General features: G+C 46.3%; 1 protein-coding gene across 2 annotated transcripts; it reads left to right on the forward strand.

The window, feature by feature from the left end:
• The first annotated feature begins 558 nt into the window (after positions 1-558).
• CHRNA9 (cholinergic receptor nicotinic alpha 9 subunit) lies at positions 559-15,229 on the forward strand. 2 transcript variants are annotated; one of them, XM_066384825.1, is made up of 5 exons: positions 559-756; positions 1,048-1,193; positions 2,101-2,255; positions 9,852-10,384; positions 14,564-15,229. In XM_066384825.1, the coding sequence occupies exons 1-5, from the start codon at positions 693-695 to the stop codon at positions 15,103-15,105; spliced, it is 1,440 nt and encodes a 479-aa protein (XP_066240922.1). In that variant the 5' UTR covers positions 559-692; the 3' UTR covers positions 15,106-15,229. The 2 variants fall into 2 exon arrangements, with proteins under 2 accessions (XP_066240922.1, XP_066240923.1); XM_066384826.1 differs by lacking the exon at positions 559-756 and adding an exon at positions 9,445-9,493 and having other exon boundaries at positions 1,056-1,193.
• Positions 15,230-18,530: the final 3,301 nt, after the last annotated feature.

An 18,530-nucleotide genomic window follows, 5' to 3' on the forward strand; every position in this document is an offset into this window, starting at 1 on the left:
TGCCATCCTACCCGGGTCCAGTCACAGTGTTGCTGCTTCTGAAGGGGAGGAGTGCTGTTCTACCCAACACCCCCTCACACACGGACTCACACTCCCTACACAGGGTCCGTGCCCAATGGGACAGCTGAAGCAGTGATAAGAAGCAGAAGCAGAGAAGAAAACCAAATGCCAATCTGTTCTGGAGATCACAGAACTTCTCTTTCCCTCTTCCAATGCTTCTCAGCGTGCGTATGACCTGTTCAGATGGCTGGCCGTGGCAGGGTCTGCTCAGCTTCCCTTAGCCCCCTGACTCAGGCTGAATCCCGCTGCGGGTGTAGAAAGTGCCCGTTCTTTTAAGGTGGAATCTCGAGGGTGCTGGGTGCCTACCTCTCTTCCCCTCAAAAGCTTGGTCTGGATGTCCCTGCCGAGGGTGGCTAGGGGCCCTCACTGGGATGATTCTTCCAGAGTAGCACTGCCTGGCCTAACCCACCTGGGACTCCCGGCCTCTCAGCTGCTGGAGCCGCCAGTCTCGGGTTACCAGGGGAGGGCTCTCTGACCAGGGGCCCTCTGAGCAGTGCAAGCCCGAGCTCTCCCTCAGCGGGCCGCTGTGAGACTGCCCCAGTGTGGATCGTGGTGTCCAGACCCTTACTACTCACGGAGGGAAGTGGGAAACACGCTGCCTGGCTGGGAATTTGTAGAGGCCCCGAAAAAAGATGAATTGGCCCCATTCCTGCATCTCCTTTTGCTGGATTTGCTTTGCAGCCTCCAGGCTGAGCGGTAAGAGACTGGTGGGTAGATAGCCATCTCTGCTCACCTGGAGCCACTTCTATGGCGGGAGGTGGGTGGGGCAGGAAGCAGAACCAGCGATCCAACTGCAAGGAACTGTTCTGTGCTTCTTACTGACTCACGCTGGTCCCGGTAGGGAGTGTTAGAAAAATAGCTCTCATCTACCTAAAGCTTGTCCCCAGCTGATGCTGGGTCACCCCCAATTCCAGTGCTCAGTCTGTTCTTCTTTGCCTTGAATACACACGACACTGAATGTTGACTCAGGTCCCTCTTTCTGAGCAGCTGTCGAAACAGCAGATGGAAAATATGCTCAGAAGTTGTTTAATGACCTTTTTGAAGATTATTCCAATGCTCTTCGTCCAGTAGAAGATACAGATAAGGTCCTGAATGTTACTCTGCAGATCACACTTTCTCAGATTAAGGATATGGTGAGTACCATAAAGCGGTGACTCTCTGGCATTTGCTTAGAAGGAAACTAACAGTGCTTTCCAAAGGGATGTTTTAACTGGGAACGTGAGAGAGAACAGATGGCTCAGTGTGCAAGCTGGTGGGAGAAGGGGAAGGAAGCATTCTACAAAACAAATTTCTCTAAATGTTACCCATCCTGGCCATTAACAGTAGCAGTCTTAGATATTTCAAAATGAATGTGAAGTGTTGAAATATCCTCTAATTTTTGTGAGCAGTATAAGAAAAAACCAGAGACAGAAAGCAGAGTATCAGTTGCTAGGGGCTGTGGAGAGGAAGGGGGAATAGTGAATGACTGCTTGTGGTTTCAGGGGTTCCTTTTTGAAGTGACAAAATGTTCTGGGATTAGCTAGTGGTGATGATTGTACAACATCGCAAATATACTGGAAGCCACTGAATGGTTAAAATGTAAAGCCACTTTAAAATGGAGGACTTTATGTTATGTGATTTTTATTCCAATTAAAAAAAAAAAGGTGGTGTTTTAAGACGACATACCTTGTTTAGTGCTTACATGAGTTTAATTACACAAAATTATGAAACTTGAAAGCCTTTTATCTATCATATTTCCTGACTTTCTCACTCAGGTGACTCATCAGTTGATCATTTATTGGAGAAATTTGTGCATTTGACTCATGAAAAGATCTGATGCCTTAAATATATGTTTACTTTACATTCTGAACACTAAATGAAGCAGAAAAAAAAATATGGCTTTGGCAGTCCATCAGGGGGATAGACTGAGAAAGCTCTCAGTTATTTTTTCAAAATAGATGAATGCTTTTGGAATTCCTATGTGTAGAACAAGTGGTCTAGACATGGAGGCATTCAGCTGAGATGTCTACTGAACAAAATTGTATCTGGTTAATTGCGCAGGATGAAAGAAACCAAATTCTGACTGCCTATTTATGGATCCGCCAAATCTGGTACGATGCGTATCTCACGTGGGACCGAGACCAGTACGATGGACTGGACACCATCAGGATCCCCAGCGACCTGGTGTGGAGGCCCGACATTGTCCTGTATAACAAGTAAGTACAGGTCAGCAGTTTCTCAGGGATAAACCTGTTGATTTGACAGAATTTAAACATGCTAAAAAAGAAATATTTTAAAACATATGTAAGTTACGTATCAATTCCTGTTCCTAAGCCCTAGAATGATGGTCATAAAATATTAGATGATAAAATAATAGCTCATAAGAGCTTGATCCTCCTTTTCAGGTAAGAGCTGTGTTAGAGGCTGTATTCGTTTGCTAGGGCTCCCGTAACAAAGTACCACAGACGGAGAGGTCTTAAACAACTGTGTTAACTCGCAGTTCTGAGGCTGGAAGCGCATGATCAAGGTGGGTCAGCAGCTGATTCCTCTGAGGGCGGTGCGGAAGGACTTGTTTTGACCTTTCCCCTGGCTTCTGGTCTTTGCTGACAATCTTTGATGTTCCCTGACTTATAGAAGCATCAGCTCAATCTCTGCCTTCAGCTTCCCATGACATTTTCTCTGTATTGTCTGTATCCATCTGTTCTCTTTTATAAAGACACCAGTTTTGTTGGATTAGGTGTTCACCCTACTATGCCAGTATGGCCTCATCTTAGCTAATTACGTCTGTAATGCTTCTATTCTAAATAAGTTCACCTTCTGAGATGCCAGGGAGTAGGATTTTGACATATGAGTTTTTGGAGGACACAGTTCAACCCCTAATGGTGGTATTCCTTTTTCCAAGATGATGTGTCAATAAAAGTGATACTACTAAGATTAAATCAGAAGGGGTCAGCTAGAAGCTGGCCTACAGATTTTGCACTTTGTATGGGGTGGAGGATGAACTAGATTATAAGGTCACCAGGTGGCCTTTTCCTGGTCTCAGAGTAAGGGGCCTTGAGTAAATGGTAGGTGAGGTTTATGCTTCTAAACTATAAAGTGCCCGTGACTCACCTGAGGAGCTTGTTAAAATGCAGATTCTGATTCGGCACGTCTGGGGAAGAGTTTTTTGTTCAGTATTTTTAGAAGACCCAGATGTTAGTGCTGCTGGTCTGTGGACCACATTTTGAGAAGAAACCTGATTGTTCTGTCAAAACTAGGCTCAGTTGCTCCACCTGTTGTCAAAGGGGCTTCCCTCTCCTTTTATTCTGGAACTCAAGTTTCTGTGGGTTTGGAAAGGTTCCTCTTTGGCTCAGAACAGGGTGAATGAGCGGCAGCTCCGGAGGGCTCTCCTAAGAGAGCTCACCCTGCAAGGGGTGCGGGTTTCCCTTCAGGAATCAGCACCAGGGGTCTGCAGCCTGGATGTTAGGCGCACTCCTTCCTCAGAGAGCTCGTCCAAGGCTCATGACCTCTTGAGTCATCACCCTGATCTTGCTGACCATTCCCCGCTCTGAGTGGCCAGAAGAATCTTCCATATTCCTTCCCAAGCAAGATAACATCCAAGTGTTGGTGCTTTCTTATTGCAGTTCATTGTCCCCTACGCCCAACTCCCTATGCGTACACAGACCAGGTGAGAACGAGCCTTGTTGTCCATTACCTCTTCTCACGCACAGGGTGCAGGAGAGTAATCAGAGAATATAGTCTACATGGACTGTTTATAGCATTCTGTAAATTCTGACAATTCCTCCTGTCACCACGCTGGTTCTCATTTCCTCCTGGCTTCGACTGGCTGAAGCAGAGACCAGCTCCTACTGAAACGCTTCTTTGGAACCTTGCATAGTAACCTGAGATAAGCCTTCCCCACTCCCCTTTATCAGAGAAGCCAGGTTTGTGCTCATGAGCTCACACAAACCTGCTGCGGCTTGGGTAAATTCTGTCCCATCCTCCTCCCCTTGAGATGGGTGAGCTCTGTTCCCCATCCTTTCACACACGGGGCCTTTCGGCCACACCAATTAGTCACCGCTCTTCTGTTCCGCTGGCCGACTCGGCACTCTTCCCTGCCCTCCTGTCACCTCAGACAGTCCTGTTGTGTTGTCTCTCTCTCTCAGTAATGTGAGACTTTTATTATTTAGAGGAAACTGTAAATGTAGTTATGGCTGGATGTCATTTGTATTATTTTTCTCCCAGTGAAATGGCATTGAAGAGAGTTACAGGATTAAGCAGAGGAGGGACCCCCCGTCATAGCTGTTCCCCTGACCCCGGTTGGGCTTCAGTGGTCGGCAAACTCATTAGTCAGCAGAGCCAAATATCAACAGTACAATGATTGAAATTTCTTTTGAGAGCCAAAATTTTAAAACTTAAATTATATAGGTAGGTACATTCCTTATCGAGGTAGCGCCTGCACGTGGTATTTTGTGGAAGAGCCACACTCAAGGGGTCAAAGGGCCGCATGTGGCTTGTGAGCCGCAGTTTGATGACCAGGGCAGTCTAGCCGACTCCCTGGACATATAAAATATTCTGATCCAAGATATGATATTACTACTTCTCAGAAGCTGGTGCAGAACCTTGCAGCAAAAGAAAATGGGCTTCCTGACTAGTGGTGGGGAGAGGAAAGTGGCATGGAAGGCTGGTGATCCAGCAGGGTGATAAAGACAGTTAGGTGGGAAGAGGGCTAACATGTAAACCTGTCACTGTTGCCTAAATCCATAGGGCTGGACTTGTTAGGGCGCCATCAGGATGATGCTGGGCCTGGAAGCTACTTCACATGAGTAGTAGTTGAATTTGTTGTTTGGAAGAGAAAAGTCCTCGGGAAGATTTGACGGCTATCTTAGGCAATCATAGAGAAGATAAGGTAGAGAAAAGAAATTGCTCCAGAGGACAAAACCCAATGCAATGAGTAGAAATGAAAGGGAAGACAAATAATTTTAAAAATAATAACCACTTGAGCAAGAAATTTTTTCCAAAAGATAATGAACTCTTCAGGAATATAATGGTTCAAGCAAATATGGACTCTGTTACCAAATCAATAAAGGAATAAATACATTGGGGCTCAAAGTTCTGGTGACATTGTTTAGTGTAAGTACATGGCCAATATAATGGTTAGTATATAAGAGGCTACAAGGATGCCTGGCATTTTTAGGTTAGGTAAAGAGTGGATTATGGAAATTCTAAATGTGCATTTATTATGAGAGAGTTCTAGTTGTTGGGTTTTAATATTTGGATTTTAGACCTACTGTGGAATTGGGTGCTCTATTGTATTCAGAAAGATTTTCTAGGATTTAGCTTTAAATATTGGGTAAGTAGCCTGGGTCAGTGATTTTCAGCTGGTGTGCCACAAGAGTTTTTAAAGCTTGAAGTACCTGACTATTTAGTCAGGGGCATTTACCTTTTTTCCTTTGGATTGGCAAATAAAAAATGATCACAGTCATTACAACAATAGCTGTCCGGTGTGAAAGAATAAAAATTGTACCTATATTTTTGGTCACATTAGCAAAAAATATATTTTTTTGGTGTGCTGCTGAATTTTAGTAATTAGTTTATGTGTGCCATGAGATGAAAAAGGTTGAAAATTCCTGGCCTAGATGTTTGCGAGGACAGCAAAACTTTTAGATGAGATTGAAAATAAAGGAGGAGGAAGAGGAACGAGTTGGGAAACAAAAGATGATGAGTTTGGTGCGGGAGCTGCTCAGTTTGGGGACCAAAAGAACATCCTTATGGAGAAGACCAATAAAGAAATTGCCAGGGCAAGTCTTAAACCTGGAAAGAAGGTCAGGGGTAGAGCTATCAGAAGCTCTTTAACCCCCCTTGTAGAACCTCTCAAGAAAGGAAAGAAAATGGCTGAGGATAAGTTGGGGAAACTCTTATTTAAAAAAATTTATAAAGGGCACTTAAGGGTAGAAAAAGAATGGAGAGAGGGTTGTGCCATGGAAACCAAGGGAGAAAGGATGTCTGGGAACAGCCACTGTGTGAAATGCTTGGGAAGAGGAACAGAACAGCGACCTCTTAGAAGAGGTCTTTAGATTTGCCAATTTGCAAGTCATGAATGACCTTTGAAGGAGGACACGCTGGGAAGAAGCCAAATTGCAAGAATGCAAGCAGGATGGGGAAGAGACAGCAGCAGGTATCAGTTACTCTGGAGAGCAGTCTGTGGAAGGAGAGGAGGCTGGTGGGAAGTGCCTGGGAGGAAGGGAAGTTGCTAGGAGAGACCCGGGAACAGCATTGAGAAGGGACTGGAAGAGCCAGAGAGAATAAGAGAGACCAGAAGGGGCGGAGTCCTGTAGGAGACTAGGGAGGAAAGGCATCATAGACCCAAGGGAAGTTACTCCTGGAAAGAAAAGGGACTTCTTTTTAATATGAAGAGAAGAAAGGGGATGCTTGAAAGGTGGAGACATTGGAGACAGAAACAAGGAATGGGTTGTGGGATTAAGTAAACAGACAAGTTTATGCTGAGGCTCCAGGCATGCTCTAGAGCAGGGAGTCTCAAACTCAACTCAGCATGTGGGCCGCAGAACAAGATCACAGCCATTAGGCGGGCCGCACTAGGTCTACAAAAGGCAACTGTTATGCAACACTTTTCTCACTGCAGTTGAAAACAAAAAAAAAATCAGTACAACAAGCACAATCGTACATGCAGTTTACTCAGTGTCACAAAACGACCAGAAACTGTAGTTTGCATCACAACTGCTGTTAACTAAGCTAATATCTAGCTAGGATGCTAGAGAAATGAAAAATACAAGTAGGCCCCTAGGCTTACTTAATTTTATCCAAAATATTTTGAACTTCATGGATTAGTCTGCGGGCCGCACAAAATTGTTTGGCGGGCCGCATGCAGCCCGCGGGCCGCGAGTTTGAGACCCCTGCTCTAGAGACTGAAAAAAACTGGCTGTCTCTCACTGTTGTCTCCTACACCAGCCCACTCCTCCAGTTCTGGGGATGAGATCTTACAGACCCACTGGGAAAGGCTTGTGTGCTCAAGTGCAGAACAATTAAAGTCAGTCCAGTCTTTGATCAGCTGCAGAGGGCAAGGAGAGGCTGCCTGCAGGGCACTAAGTGATTGAGTAAAGGGAAGAAAAGAGGGAAACAATTTAAATATTCTCTCAGGGTCAGACTATTCTCTTGACCTCCATTTTGAAATCTTGTTCTTGTAATATTTTTCATGTTCTCCAGTTGAGAACATGGAAGCCAGATAGAAACAGAGGGAAGGGGAAGAGAAGGAGGTAATAAAGATTGAACACTTACTCCGCGTCAGGCAGAGTTGGGGCTTTACATAGTGTGGTAGACAGAATAATCGTCCCCAAAGTGTTCATAATCCCTGAAACCTAAGGTGACTATGGAACCTTATGTGGCAAAAGGGACTTTGCAGGTATGATTATATTAAGGGTTTGAGATGAGGAGATTCCCCTGGTGGCCCCAATGTAAACACAAGCCCTTATAAAAGAGGGACAGGAAGGCCAGAACAGGGGATGCTCCGAAGGAAGCAGAGGCCAGAGCGATGGAAGAGAAGAGCCCTCTCCAGGGGATGCAGACGGCCTCTGGGAGCCCGGAAGGGACAAGACGCCCCTTCAGAGCCTCGGGAAGGACTGCGGCCTTGTCTGCATCCCGACTTTAGGATTTCTGACCTTTAGAACTATAAAGATGTTAAATTTATATATATATATATTTTAATTTTTTTTAAATTTTTTTCTTTCTTTCTTTTTCCGAAGTTGGAAACGGGGAGGCAGTCAGACAGACTCCCGCATGCACCCAACCGGGATCCACCCGGCACGCCCACCAGGGGGTGATGCTCTGCCCATCTTGGGGCGTTGCTCTGCCGCAATCAGAGCCATTCCAGAGCCTGAGGCAGAGGCCACAGAGCCATCCTCAGCGCCTGGGCCAACTTTGCTCCAATGGAGCCTCAGCTGCGGGAGGGGAAGAGAGAGACAAAGAGGAAGGAGAGGGGGAGGGGTGGAGAAGCAGATGGGCGCCTCTCCTGTGTGCCCCGGCCAGGAATCGAACCCGGGACTCCCGCACGCCAGGCCGACACTTTACCACTGAGCCAACCAGCCAGGGCCAAATCTATATATTTTTAAAGACACTAATATTATGGAAGTTTGTTACAATTGCAGTAAGAAATTAATACAGTCATTTACTTAATATAAAATTTAAAAAGAAACTTTAATGTCTCACAGCCCCGACTTTTACAGCTGAGTGATCGAGCTGTAACTTGCTCGAGGTTTTAAAACCTGAACCAGGTTTTGCACCAAAATCTCTCTGTGAGATGTCTATGATGTCATCATGGCACTTTCTAAAGGAGAATGGGCCTTATTTATTCAACCAACTTATTTACCTACTTACCTACCTTTCTTGGTTAAATCTCTCTTCTGTGCATGCTGTTGTGCATTGAGTAGATTAGGATTTTAAAAGTCAGTCTCTATTCTCAAGGAACAGTCTAATAAGAAATGTATTGAAAACTATAACACAAGGAAAAAATGTAAATTCCTTGTAACATAGAGATAAAGTGTCATGGTCCTTCGAAGATGGAGATTTCACCTGACTGAAGGGGCAATGAAAGCTGCTCATAGGAAATGTTGTTGTTTTTTGAAATTCTAATTTATTGAAAAATTTTATTTTTCAATTATAGTTGACATTCAGTAATGTTTTAGGAGGTGATTCTTGAACAATGTATTAGATTAGTACATGCAGAACAGCATTGACAGGAAAAGAGTTTGAGTAAAAGACAGTAACTCAGCATCTGCTAGGGTTTTGGCTTTGGCTGGTGGAGTGTGAGGGAGGGAGACTGTGGGAGACATCAGGCTGGAAAGGGGGATGGGCGTTGATCACGGAGCATCTAGAACACTAAACTAAGGAGACTTGGGAGTATTTGGTGGACAATAGGAAACCATTGCAAGTTTTGAGCTATAAAGTGATATGATCAGAGAAACGTGGGAGATAAAACAATAAGATGTTGGTCATGAAGTGAACAGAAATACCTTTAAACTCCTCCTGAGCTATGGGCTCCTTTGCCCTGTGACTTCTGGTTGGGTTTGGAGAACGGGGAGCAACAATGGGCAACGAAGGGAGAACAGAAAGCGAGATCAGAGTCGCATTTCTTTGCTCCCTCCCTGTAGTTATCTGTGGCTGGCTGGCTGTCCCTGGACAGAAAGTCAGCTCTTATTACAGCTTGACCAGCGGTCCATTTGCTTTGCAATGGTGGTAAAGAAAGAGGTTTTTTTAAGGAAAAAAATTCTGCACCCCCAAATGCCAGGCATAAATGTTGACAAAGCAAAAAGAAGCATTTTGAATACATGCTTATCTCTTAAATTATGGGTAAATGAATTTGTTTCTGTTTTCCAAGTGTTCTACAATTAACATGTACAACTTTTCCAACAGCAACAAAAAATTATTTCAGTATTCTTGTGGCTAAAGTTAACAAAATCAGGTAAGCAGAGCCTTCCTTTCAGATTTAAGCTTTGACAGGTTTGCTTTTTGTCTGGATGTCTATAGGATTATTATCCCTAGGCCAAGAGGGTGGCACTGGGGATAGAGAGGAAAGGACATAGAGCAGAGGTGCTTTCAATAAAGAATGCAAGAGAAGTTGCCCCTCATTAGTCACAGGAGATGGAGGAGAACAGAAAATTAGAATTGATTACAGATTTTTAAGTCAAAGTGATCAGGGGAAATGGTGACCCATTGCCAAAGACATTAACATATTGGGCCCAGAGTGGAGAGCTGTATGGAGTAGGAAGTCGGTGAGTTCTTTTAGGAAGCTGCTTTCATGTTCTTCCTCTGACTTTCAGGGCTGATGATGAATCTTCTGAGCCTGTGAACACCAATGTGGTCCTGCGGTATGATGGGATGATCACCTGGGATGCTCCAGCCATCACCAAAAGCTCCTGTGTGGTGGATGTCACCTACTTCCCCTTTGATAACCAGCAGTGCAACCTGACCTTTGGTTCCTGGACCTACAATGGCAATCAGGTGGACATATTCAACGCCCTGGACAGCGGAGACCTCTCCGACTTCATTGAAGATGTGGAGTGGCAGGTCCATGGCATGCCTGCCGTGAAGAATGTCATCTCCTATGGCTGCTGCTCTGAGCCTTACCCCGATGTGACCTTCACTCTCCTTCTGAAGAGGCGGTCCTCCTTTTATATCGTCAACCTCCTCGTCCCATGTGTCCTCATCTCTTTTCTGGCTCCCTTGAGTTTTTATCTCCCTGCAGCCTCTGGGGAAAAGGTCTCCTTGGGAGTGACCATCCTATTGGCTATGACTGTATTTCAGCTCATGGTGGCAGAGATCATGCCGGCTTCAGAAAATGTTCCTCTGATAGGTGAGTTCAAGTGTCTTACACTTTGAGGCTAACCTTGTAGTGACCGGGACTATTTCTGTGCCTTTAAACTTTTAACAATTAGGCAACTTCACACTCAACACAGGCTGTCATATACTTCATTTAGTGTCTTCAATTGGCATCTTTGAATACAGATGTAACTATTGGAAACAAAACTGTCCTTGTGGGCCCTGGCCGGTTGGTTCAGTGGTAGAGCGTCGGCCTGGCATGCAGAAGTCCCGGGTTCGATTCCCGGCCAGGGCACACAGGAAAAGTGCCCATCTGCTTCTCCACCCCTCCCCCTCTCCTTCCTCTCTGTCTCTCTCTTCCCCTCCCGCAGCCAAGGCTCCATTGGAGCAAAGATGGCCCGGGCGCTGGGGATGGCTCCTTGGCCTCTGCCCCAGGCGCTAGAGTGGCTCTGGTCGCAACAGAGCGACGCCCCGGAGGGGCAGAGCATCGCCCCCTGGTGGGCAGAGCATCGCCCCTGGTGGGTGTGCCGGGTGGATCCTGGTCGGGCGCATACGGGAGTCTGTCTGACTGTCTCTCCCCGTTTCCAGCTTCAGAAAAATACAAAAAACAAACAAACAAACAAAAACTGTCCTTGTGGTCTTCAAATTGACCCAAAAGAAGAGTGAGGGGCAATATAGTTTAGAGCAGTGGTTCTCAAAGGGTGGTCCCTAGACCCCCTACATCAGCATCATTTTAGAAATGCAAATTCTCAGGGCCCACCCTAGACTTACTGGATTAGAAACTGGGGTGAGGGCTGGCTGGCATCTGTTTGGACAAGACTTCTGAGTGATTTTGATGCACTTTCTGTTCAAATCTAGAGACCACTGGCTTATAATCAAGGCCTTGATTTTGAAGTCAAAGGAATCTATATTTGAGCTCTGCATCATCCATTCCTTGATCAACCTTAGACAAATTACTTAACCTTTGAGTCTCTGCTACATAATCAGCAAAATTTGTGTCACTGCTACCTCGTGTCATTTCTCAGTGCAGAACCTGGCATATGGGAAGTACGGAGTACACAGTGACTACTTTTATCTTTCTACATCACAAGGGGTCCCTTCTTGGGAAGAGTGGCAAACACAATAGAAATGATGAACTGGATTTTTAAGCCTACCATCTATCCTTAATGGAATAATTCTCAACCTTTATGAGGTATAATAGATATGGGAGGGCTTGTTTTAAATGCAGTTTCCTATCCTATATTCAAAGAGTTTAGCAATCTTGGGCAAACTTGATAATCTGAGGTGATTTTAAAGTAGGTCACATTTTTTAAAATCTGCAATGAGAAACCATCACCCTAAGGGTAGAGTGTAGACTGAGACTACCATCCCTGCCTCTTTTTATTTTTTTTACTCACCTTATTCTGAGATTCTTCCTAACACCTTCAGTACCTACGGCCTACCACCCAGAATACCGCTTGTCTCCAACAGCTCTGTGTCAATGGCGTGTTGTTGCAAAAGATGCTTGCCCAAACCAACAGCTAGACCTAATTTTTAGTTTCTTAAAGTATGCAATGAGAAGTTTCAGAACAAGAGACTTAGAGACCAATATCAAAGCGATATTGCATTGTCCTTTTACTCTGTACCAAATTCAGTATTATCCAATATTCAGATATTAGTATGGTTTCTCTGTTTAGAGATTTCTTTCTTACATCTCTCCAAGTAAAACACAGACACACACCTTTATTTATTTATTTATTTTTTGGTATTTTTCTGAAGCTGGAAACGGGGAGAGACAGTCAGACAGACTCCCGAATGCGCCCAACCGGGATCCACCCGGCACGCCCACCAGGGGCAACGCTCTGCCCACCAGGGGCGATGCTCTGCTCACCAGGGGGCGATGCTCTGCCCCTCCGGGGCGTCGCTCTGCTGTGACCAGAGCCACTCTAGCGCCTGGGGCAGAGGCCAAGGAGCCATCCCCAGCGCCCGGGCCATCTTTTGCTCCAATGGAGCCTTGGCTGCGGGAGGGGAAGAGAGAGACAGAGAGGAAGGGGGGGGGGTGGAGAAGCAAATGGGCGCTTCTCCTGTGTGCCCTGGCTGGGAATCGAACCCAGGTCCCCCGCACGCCAGGCCGACGCTCTACCGCTGAGCCAACCGGCCAGGGCCGACACACACCTTTTTAAGAAGTGGACACATAAGTGTCTCTATCCCCCACCCTACCACTAATAAAGACAAAGAGGTATTTTGGCATTTTTAATTACCTCATCCGAGAGGCAGAAATGACGGACAGTGATGACATCCAATCATATCCCTATTTGGGGCAGCATCAATTGGTAGATTCCTCCCTTATCGTTAGCAGTAAGATTCAACAGCAAGCTGGCTCAGTCTCTAAAGAGTGATATCGGCCCTGGCAGGTTGGCTCAGTGGTAGAGCATCAGCCTGGCGTGTGGAAGTCCCGGGTTCGATTCCTGGCCAGGGCACACAGGAGAAGCGCCCATCTGCTTCTCCACCCCTCCCCCTCTCCTTCCTCTCTGTCTCTCTCTTCCCCTCCCGCAGCCAAGGCTCCATTGGAGCAAAAGATGGCCCGGGCGCTGGGGATGGCTCCTTGGCCTCTGCCCCGGGCGCTAGAGTGGCTCTGGTCGCGGCAGAGCCACGCCCCGGAGGGGCAGAGCATCGCCCCTGGTGGGTGTGCCGGGTGGATCCCGGTCGGGCGCATGCAGGAGTCTGTCTGACTGCCTCCCCGTTTCCAGCTTCAGAAAAATACAAAAAAAAAAAAGAGTGATATCTTAGAAATTTGTAAGCATTACTTCTTCTGTTTCTGTAATAATATAAAATGTATATTTTTAGGAAGGGTGCACATAGATATTGAGAATATGAGAATATTTATTAACAATTACAATTTATTTGTAGCAACTATGAAATGTACTTCCAGTTTTATAGAAATGAGTAAAGTTCCATTTAGTTTTAGTTTGCTCAGAGCTTTTAACAAATAATAAACAGATGATGAATATTATCAAATCCATTGTCTTCATCTGTTAAGGTAATCATGTGAGTTTTCTCTTTTACTCCATTAATGTAGCGAGTTAGGTCTTCTGATGCTGAGCTACATCCTCCTTAATCAGGAAGAACTATCGTTTTCAGACACCAATGGATTTATTTAGCTAATAATGTTTATAAGACTTTCTCAAATATGTGTATAAGTGAAATGGCCTTAATATTTCTTGTTACTTTTGGAATCAAGGTTAAATTGACTTCATAAAATAAGTCAAGCAGTTTTCCCTCTTTTTCTATTCAAGGAAAAAATGTGAGTAATATGAGTTAGTTATGTTTCTTAAAAGTTTGGTGAAAGTCTCCCATAAAACCTTTTGGCCCTAGAGTAGTACTTGGGGAGAAGGTGGGTAGAGGTACTTGATTACTTTCCTTTCTATTCAAGAGTCCTTTCTTCTTACACTAAATCTGACATCTGATATATTTCCATGTATTATCATACAAATATTTCTAAGATTATTATATTGTATGCTATATTTTGATTTGATTAGTTCCTTTTTTGCATCCTTTCTCCTTCTCTCCCCACTACTGTCTGCCTCTTTTCATGAGTGGCCTTATCAAAAGTTTATCAATTTCATTACTTATTTCAAATAGCTTGCTTTTGATTTTGTTCATTTTTTTGTTTTTTTGTCCTATAGTTTATAAAATTTTACCTTTATCTTTGTTTCCTTCTTTAATTTTTTGTCAGGAATATTTGCTCTATGCAATCACATGTTAAAGACACAGTGATACAGTGTCTCTTCTTACCCAATAGCAGTGAAGGTTCAGTTAACGAGGTCTGGAGACAATTGGCCCACATTGTTAATTATTTGTTTGTTGAAAGTACAAGTTTTTCAAATTGTGATCTCAGCAAACATTTACAAACCTGTTAAGTTGGTACAAGGGACAGTGCTGAGGGCTTTACATGTATCATCTCAAAGCCTCCCCGTATTCCATTAGATACTCTTATTATACTCACTTTACAAAGCAAGAAGCTGGGGCTTAGCAGGGTTATACAACTTGTTTCAGGCCACAAGTCTAGTGAGTGACAGATTTGGGGTTTGACTTCCTGGGGTTTGAACCCAGGAAGTTTGATTCAAAAGTCTATACAAGTACCCATTAGTGTATATAGCCTCCTCAGAAAAAGAGTTTTTTAAGCCAAGCATGAGGACAGTTTTAAGCTGACTTGGTTGCTGATATTTTTCAGGCAAATACTACATCGCTACAATGGCCTTGATCACAGCCTCCACGGCCTTGACCATTATGGTGATGAACATTCACTTCTGTGGGGCCGAGGCCCGGCCGGTGCCACACTGGGCCAGGGTGGTTATATTGAAATACATGTCCAGGATCCTGTTTGTCTACGACATGGGCGAGAGCTGCCTCGGCCCCCGCCACGACATAGAGCGGAACCACCTCACGAAAGTTTATGACAAACTTGCAGAGCCTAACCTGAAAGCAACCAGGACCAAAGACCCTCCCAGGAAGAAGGAAAAGAACAAACTCTTAAAGAATGACTTGAGGTACCAGGGTGAGAACCCGCAGGATGCTGGCAGCGACTGTGCACGGTACAAAGTGCTGACGAGGAATATCGAGTACATTGCCAAGTGCCTCAAGGACCACAGGGCCACCCATTCCAAGGGGAGAGAATGGAAGAAGGTGGCGAAAGTCATAGACCGATTCTTCATGTGGATCTTTTTCATTATGGTGTTTGTGATGACTGTTTTAATCATAGCAAGAGCAGACTAGTGGGCATTTGGTATGTAGGGATAAATTAATAGAATTCCTAGTGCTCTGCTCTACTAATTCTTCCAAGTCATACATTCTCTGCCAGAATTCCAGAAGCTTGGAGCCACCGTGCAGCATTACAGCATTTGCCTTGTTACATTGTCATTTTTCTGTTTGCGTATCTGCCTCCCCAAGTATATTTGGTTCCTTCCTCTCCAGGCCGAGAGCCCAGAAACTCTGTCATTAGTCTCTCCTCATCCTTTGTGATGAAGATACTCTCTTTTTACCCTTTGCATGCAGCAGAGGGCGTACCACGAGGCCACTAGTCATTAAACCATTGCTAAATGGGTGACTGAGTGACAGGAGGAGCTGGAGGAGGGTCCAGCAGAGGGCTAGAGAAGTGCACACAGTGACAGGCTGCCTGTCCTCTACAATACACACAAACAAACGCCCGGTGAGTTAAAGAGTTGCTGTAAAAACAAGCAAAAAGCTTGTAAGACATTATAGGAAGCTTTCAAATTAGAATTTCCCACCTCAAAACATTTGAAGATGTGACTGCTATGAAAGGGGAGTCCAGGGCCCTCTGGGGAGGAGCAAAAGGGACTGGTTTGGACCGGGCCACGGCCCACTGAGGAGGGGGTGCCGATGCGAGATCTGAGGAGGAGAAGGGGTTGCCAGGAGAAGGGGTGGGAAAGTGCCAGGTTGCACGCAGTGGACAGGACAGAGTTCAAACTTAGGGGAAAAGCAGAGCTGATTATTATCTGAGAAAGAGAAAGGAGGCCTGAGAGACAGAGCGTTATGATGGAATCAGTGGTCAAGAAGATGCAAGAATCAGGTCGCACCCTGGCCGGTTGGCTCAGTGGTAGAGCGTCGGCCTGGTGTGCGGGGGACCCGGGTTTGATTCCCGGCCAAGGCACACAGGAGAAGCACCCATCTGCTTCTCCACCCCTCCCCCTCTCCTTCCTCTCTGTCTCTCTCTTCCCCTCCCACAGCCGAGGCTCCATTGGAGCAAAGATGGCCTGGGCGCTGGGGATGGCTCCTTGGCCTCTGCCCCAGGTGCTAGAGTGGCTCTGGTCGTAACAGAGCGACGCCCCGGAGGGGCAGAGCATCGCCCCCTGGTGGGCAGAGCGTGGCCCCCTGGTGGGCGTGCCGGGTGGATCCCGGTCGGGCGCATGTGGGAGTCTGTCTGACTGTCTCTCCCCGTTTCCAGCTTCAGAAAAATACCAAAAAAAAAAAAAAAATCAGGTCGCGTCAGGCAGAACCTTGCAAAGTTTAAAACACGCCAATGGCTCTGTTCATTGAATGACTGCATTGGTGTGCAGAGGTGTGCCAGGGTTTGTTGAGGTCCTGACCTTTGTTCTTTCTCCTTGGTTAGGCTGTCTACTTTTCCATCAGCTCATTGCTCAAACCAACGCTTGCCAAAGCAGCCATGGGCAAACCTGCAACTGGACTGTCTTGGTCAAACTGGAAACACAGGTTTTAGAATGTCTTGAGCAACAGTAGTAGGACACTTGTAGTATCAACTCCAGAGGCTCGCAAAGAGCTCTGCCTATTCCGCCCTTTCTCTCAGTTGACACCTTTGAAATAGATCCTAGCTATAAAGCCTTCATAAGCTTGTCAATATAGCCAACCCTTTCTAGTCCTTAAAAAATTAACCCCGGCCCTGGCCGGTTGGTTCAGCGGTAGACTGTCAGCCCGGCGTGCGGGGGACCCGGGTTCAATTCCCGGCCAGGGCACATAGGAGAAGCGCCCATTTGCTTCTCCACTCCCCCCCTCCTTCCTCTCTGTCTCTCTCTTCCCCTCCTGCAGCCAAGGCTCCATTGGAGCAAAGATGGCCCGGGCGCTGGGGATGGCTCCTTGGCCTCTGCCTCAGGCGCTAGAGTGGCTCTGGTCCCAGCAGAGCGACGCCCCGGAGGGGCAGAGCATCCCCCCTGGTGGGCAGAGCGTTGCCCCTGGTGGGCGTGCTGGGTGGATCCCGGTCGGGCGCATGCAGGAGTTTGTCTGACTGTCCCCGTTTCCAGCTTCAGAAAAATACAAAAAAAAAAAAAAAAAAAAAAAATTAACCCCATGGTACAACCTCTCACCTTTGCATATTTCTAGCTCTTCACTCTCCCCAGCCACGGTTTCTCCCTGCATCATTCAGGGTTCCAGCAAGATGTGAATGGTGTGTTCACATCAAGATAAGTCAAGGAAGGTTTAGTAAAGAGCTCTTTATAAAGGCGTGGGCAGGATGTAGAGTAATACACAGGGTGGTAGAAACCCCCAGAACCAGCAGCGCGGAGTTATTACCACTCTGAGGCCTGAAAAGAGGGAGCAAGGGGTAGTTACCTGAACCCAGCTGGAGAGAGCCGTGACCTTGGGTTGAGTGAATGCGGCAGACTCCATAAGGAAGGAACGGGGGGGTGGAGGATGGGGGGCTATGTATGCCTCTTTCACTCTCCGTCTCCCCTCCAATCTCCCAGGGCTCACTGTTGGCCAAACTCAATGGAGTCACGGGAATCCTTTGATGTTGCTTTATATCTGGGACAGAGAGCAGAGCGGTAGAGGGGAGAGTGTGGATCTGGAGGGACAGAGGGGAGATAGCTGGCTCTGACTGCACTCTGCATTTAAGTTCTAACTTCTTTTCACCCCACTCAATTGAAATTGCTCTAGTCAAATTCACTGTTTGGTAACTGCCAGATCCACTGGTTACTTCTGAGGCCCCTCTGCTGCCTTCAACACAGCAGGCCACTTCCTCCTTCTTGAAACTTTTCTCTCTTATCATCTTTGTTACCACTTCCTGCTTTTTTTTTTTTTTTTTTAATTTTTCTGAAGTGAGAAGCAGGGAGGCAGAGAGACAGACTCCCGTATGCGCCTGACAGGGATCCACCCGGCATGCCCACCAGGGGCGATGCTCTGCCCATCTGGGGCATTGCTCCATTGCAACCAGAGCCATTCTAGTGCCTGAGGTGGAGGCTATGGAGCCATCCTCAGCGCCCAGGCCAACTTTGCTCCAATGGAGCCTTGGCTGCAGGAGGGGAAGAGAGAGACAGAGAAAGTAGAGGGGGAAGGGTAAGGAAGCAAATGGGCGCCTCTCCTGTGTGCCCTGGCCGGGAATCGAACTTGGGACTTTCACACGCTGGGCTGATGCTCCATCACTGAGCCAGCTGGCCAGGGCTCACTTTCTGCTTCTTAAATGGCTCATTCTCAGAACCCCTGGCTGGTTCCAATGCCACCTTTTCTGGTAGAGTTTGACATCCCTCAGAGTTCCACCCTCAGTTCTCCTCCTCTGTGCTTGTTTCTATGACATGTATACTGATGGTTCTCAAAACCACTTATGTAGTCTGTGCTCTGCTTAGCTCCAAACCCAGAGTATCACCTCTTGAACATCTCATAACCTTCAAATTCAACATATTCCAAACTAAGCTCATTATCTCCATGGCCACCCATGTCTACTCTTTTCCCTG

This window comes from Saccopteryx leptura, chromosome 5 (genome assembly GCF_036850995.1).
Source record: "Saccopteryx leptura isolate mSacLep1 chromosome 5, mSacLep1_pri_phased_curated, whole genome shotgun sequence".
Taxonomy (NCBI): Eukaryota; Metazoa; Chordata; class Mammalia; order Chiroptera; family Emballonuridae; genus Saccopteryx; species Saccopteryx leptura.

Coding starts and splice junctions, on each gene's coding strand:
- CHRNA9 (XM_066384825.1), top strand. CDS start 693: ATGAATTGGCCCCATTCCTGCATCTCCTTTTGCTGGATTTGCTTTGCA. Junction 757..1,047: donor TGCAGCCTCCAGGCTGAGCG/GTAAGAGACTGG, acceptor CTTTCTGAGCAG/CTGTCGAAACAGCAGATGGA. Junction 10,385..14,563: donor AGAAAATGTTCCTCTGATAG/GTGAGTTCAAGT, acceptor GATATTTTTCAG/GCAAATACTACATCGCTACA.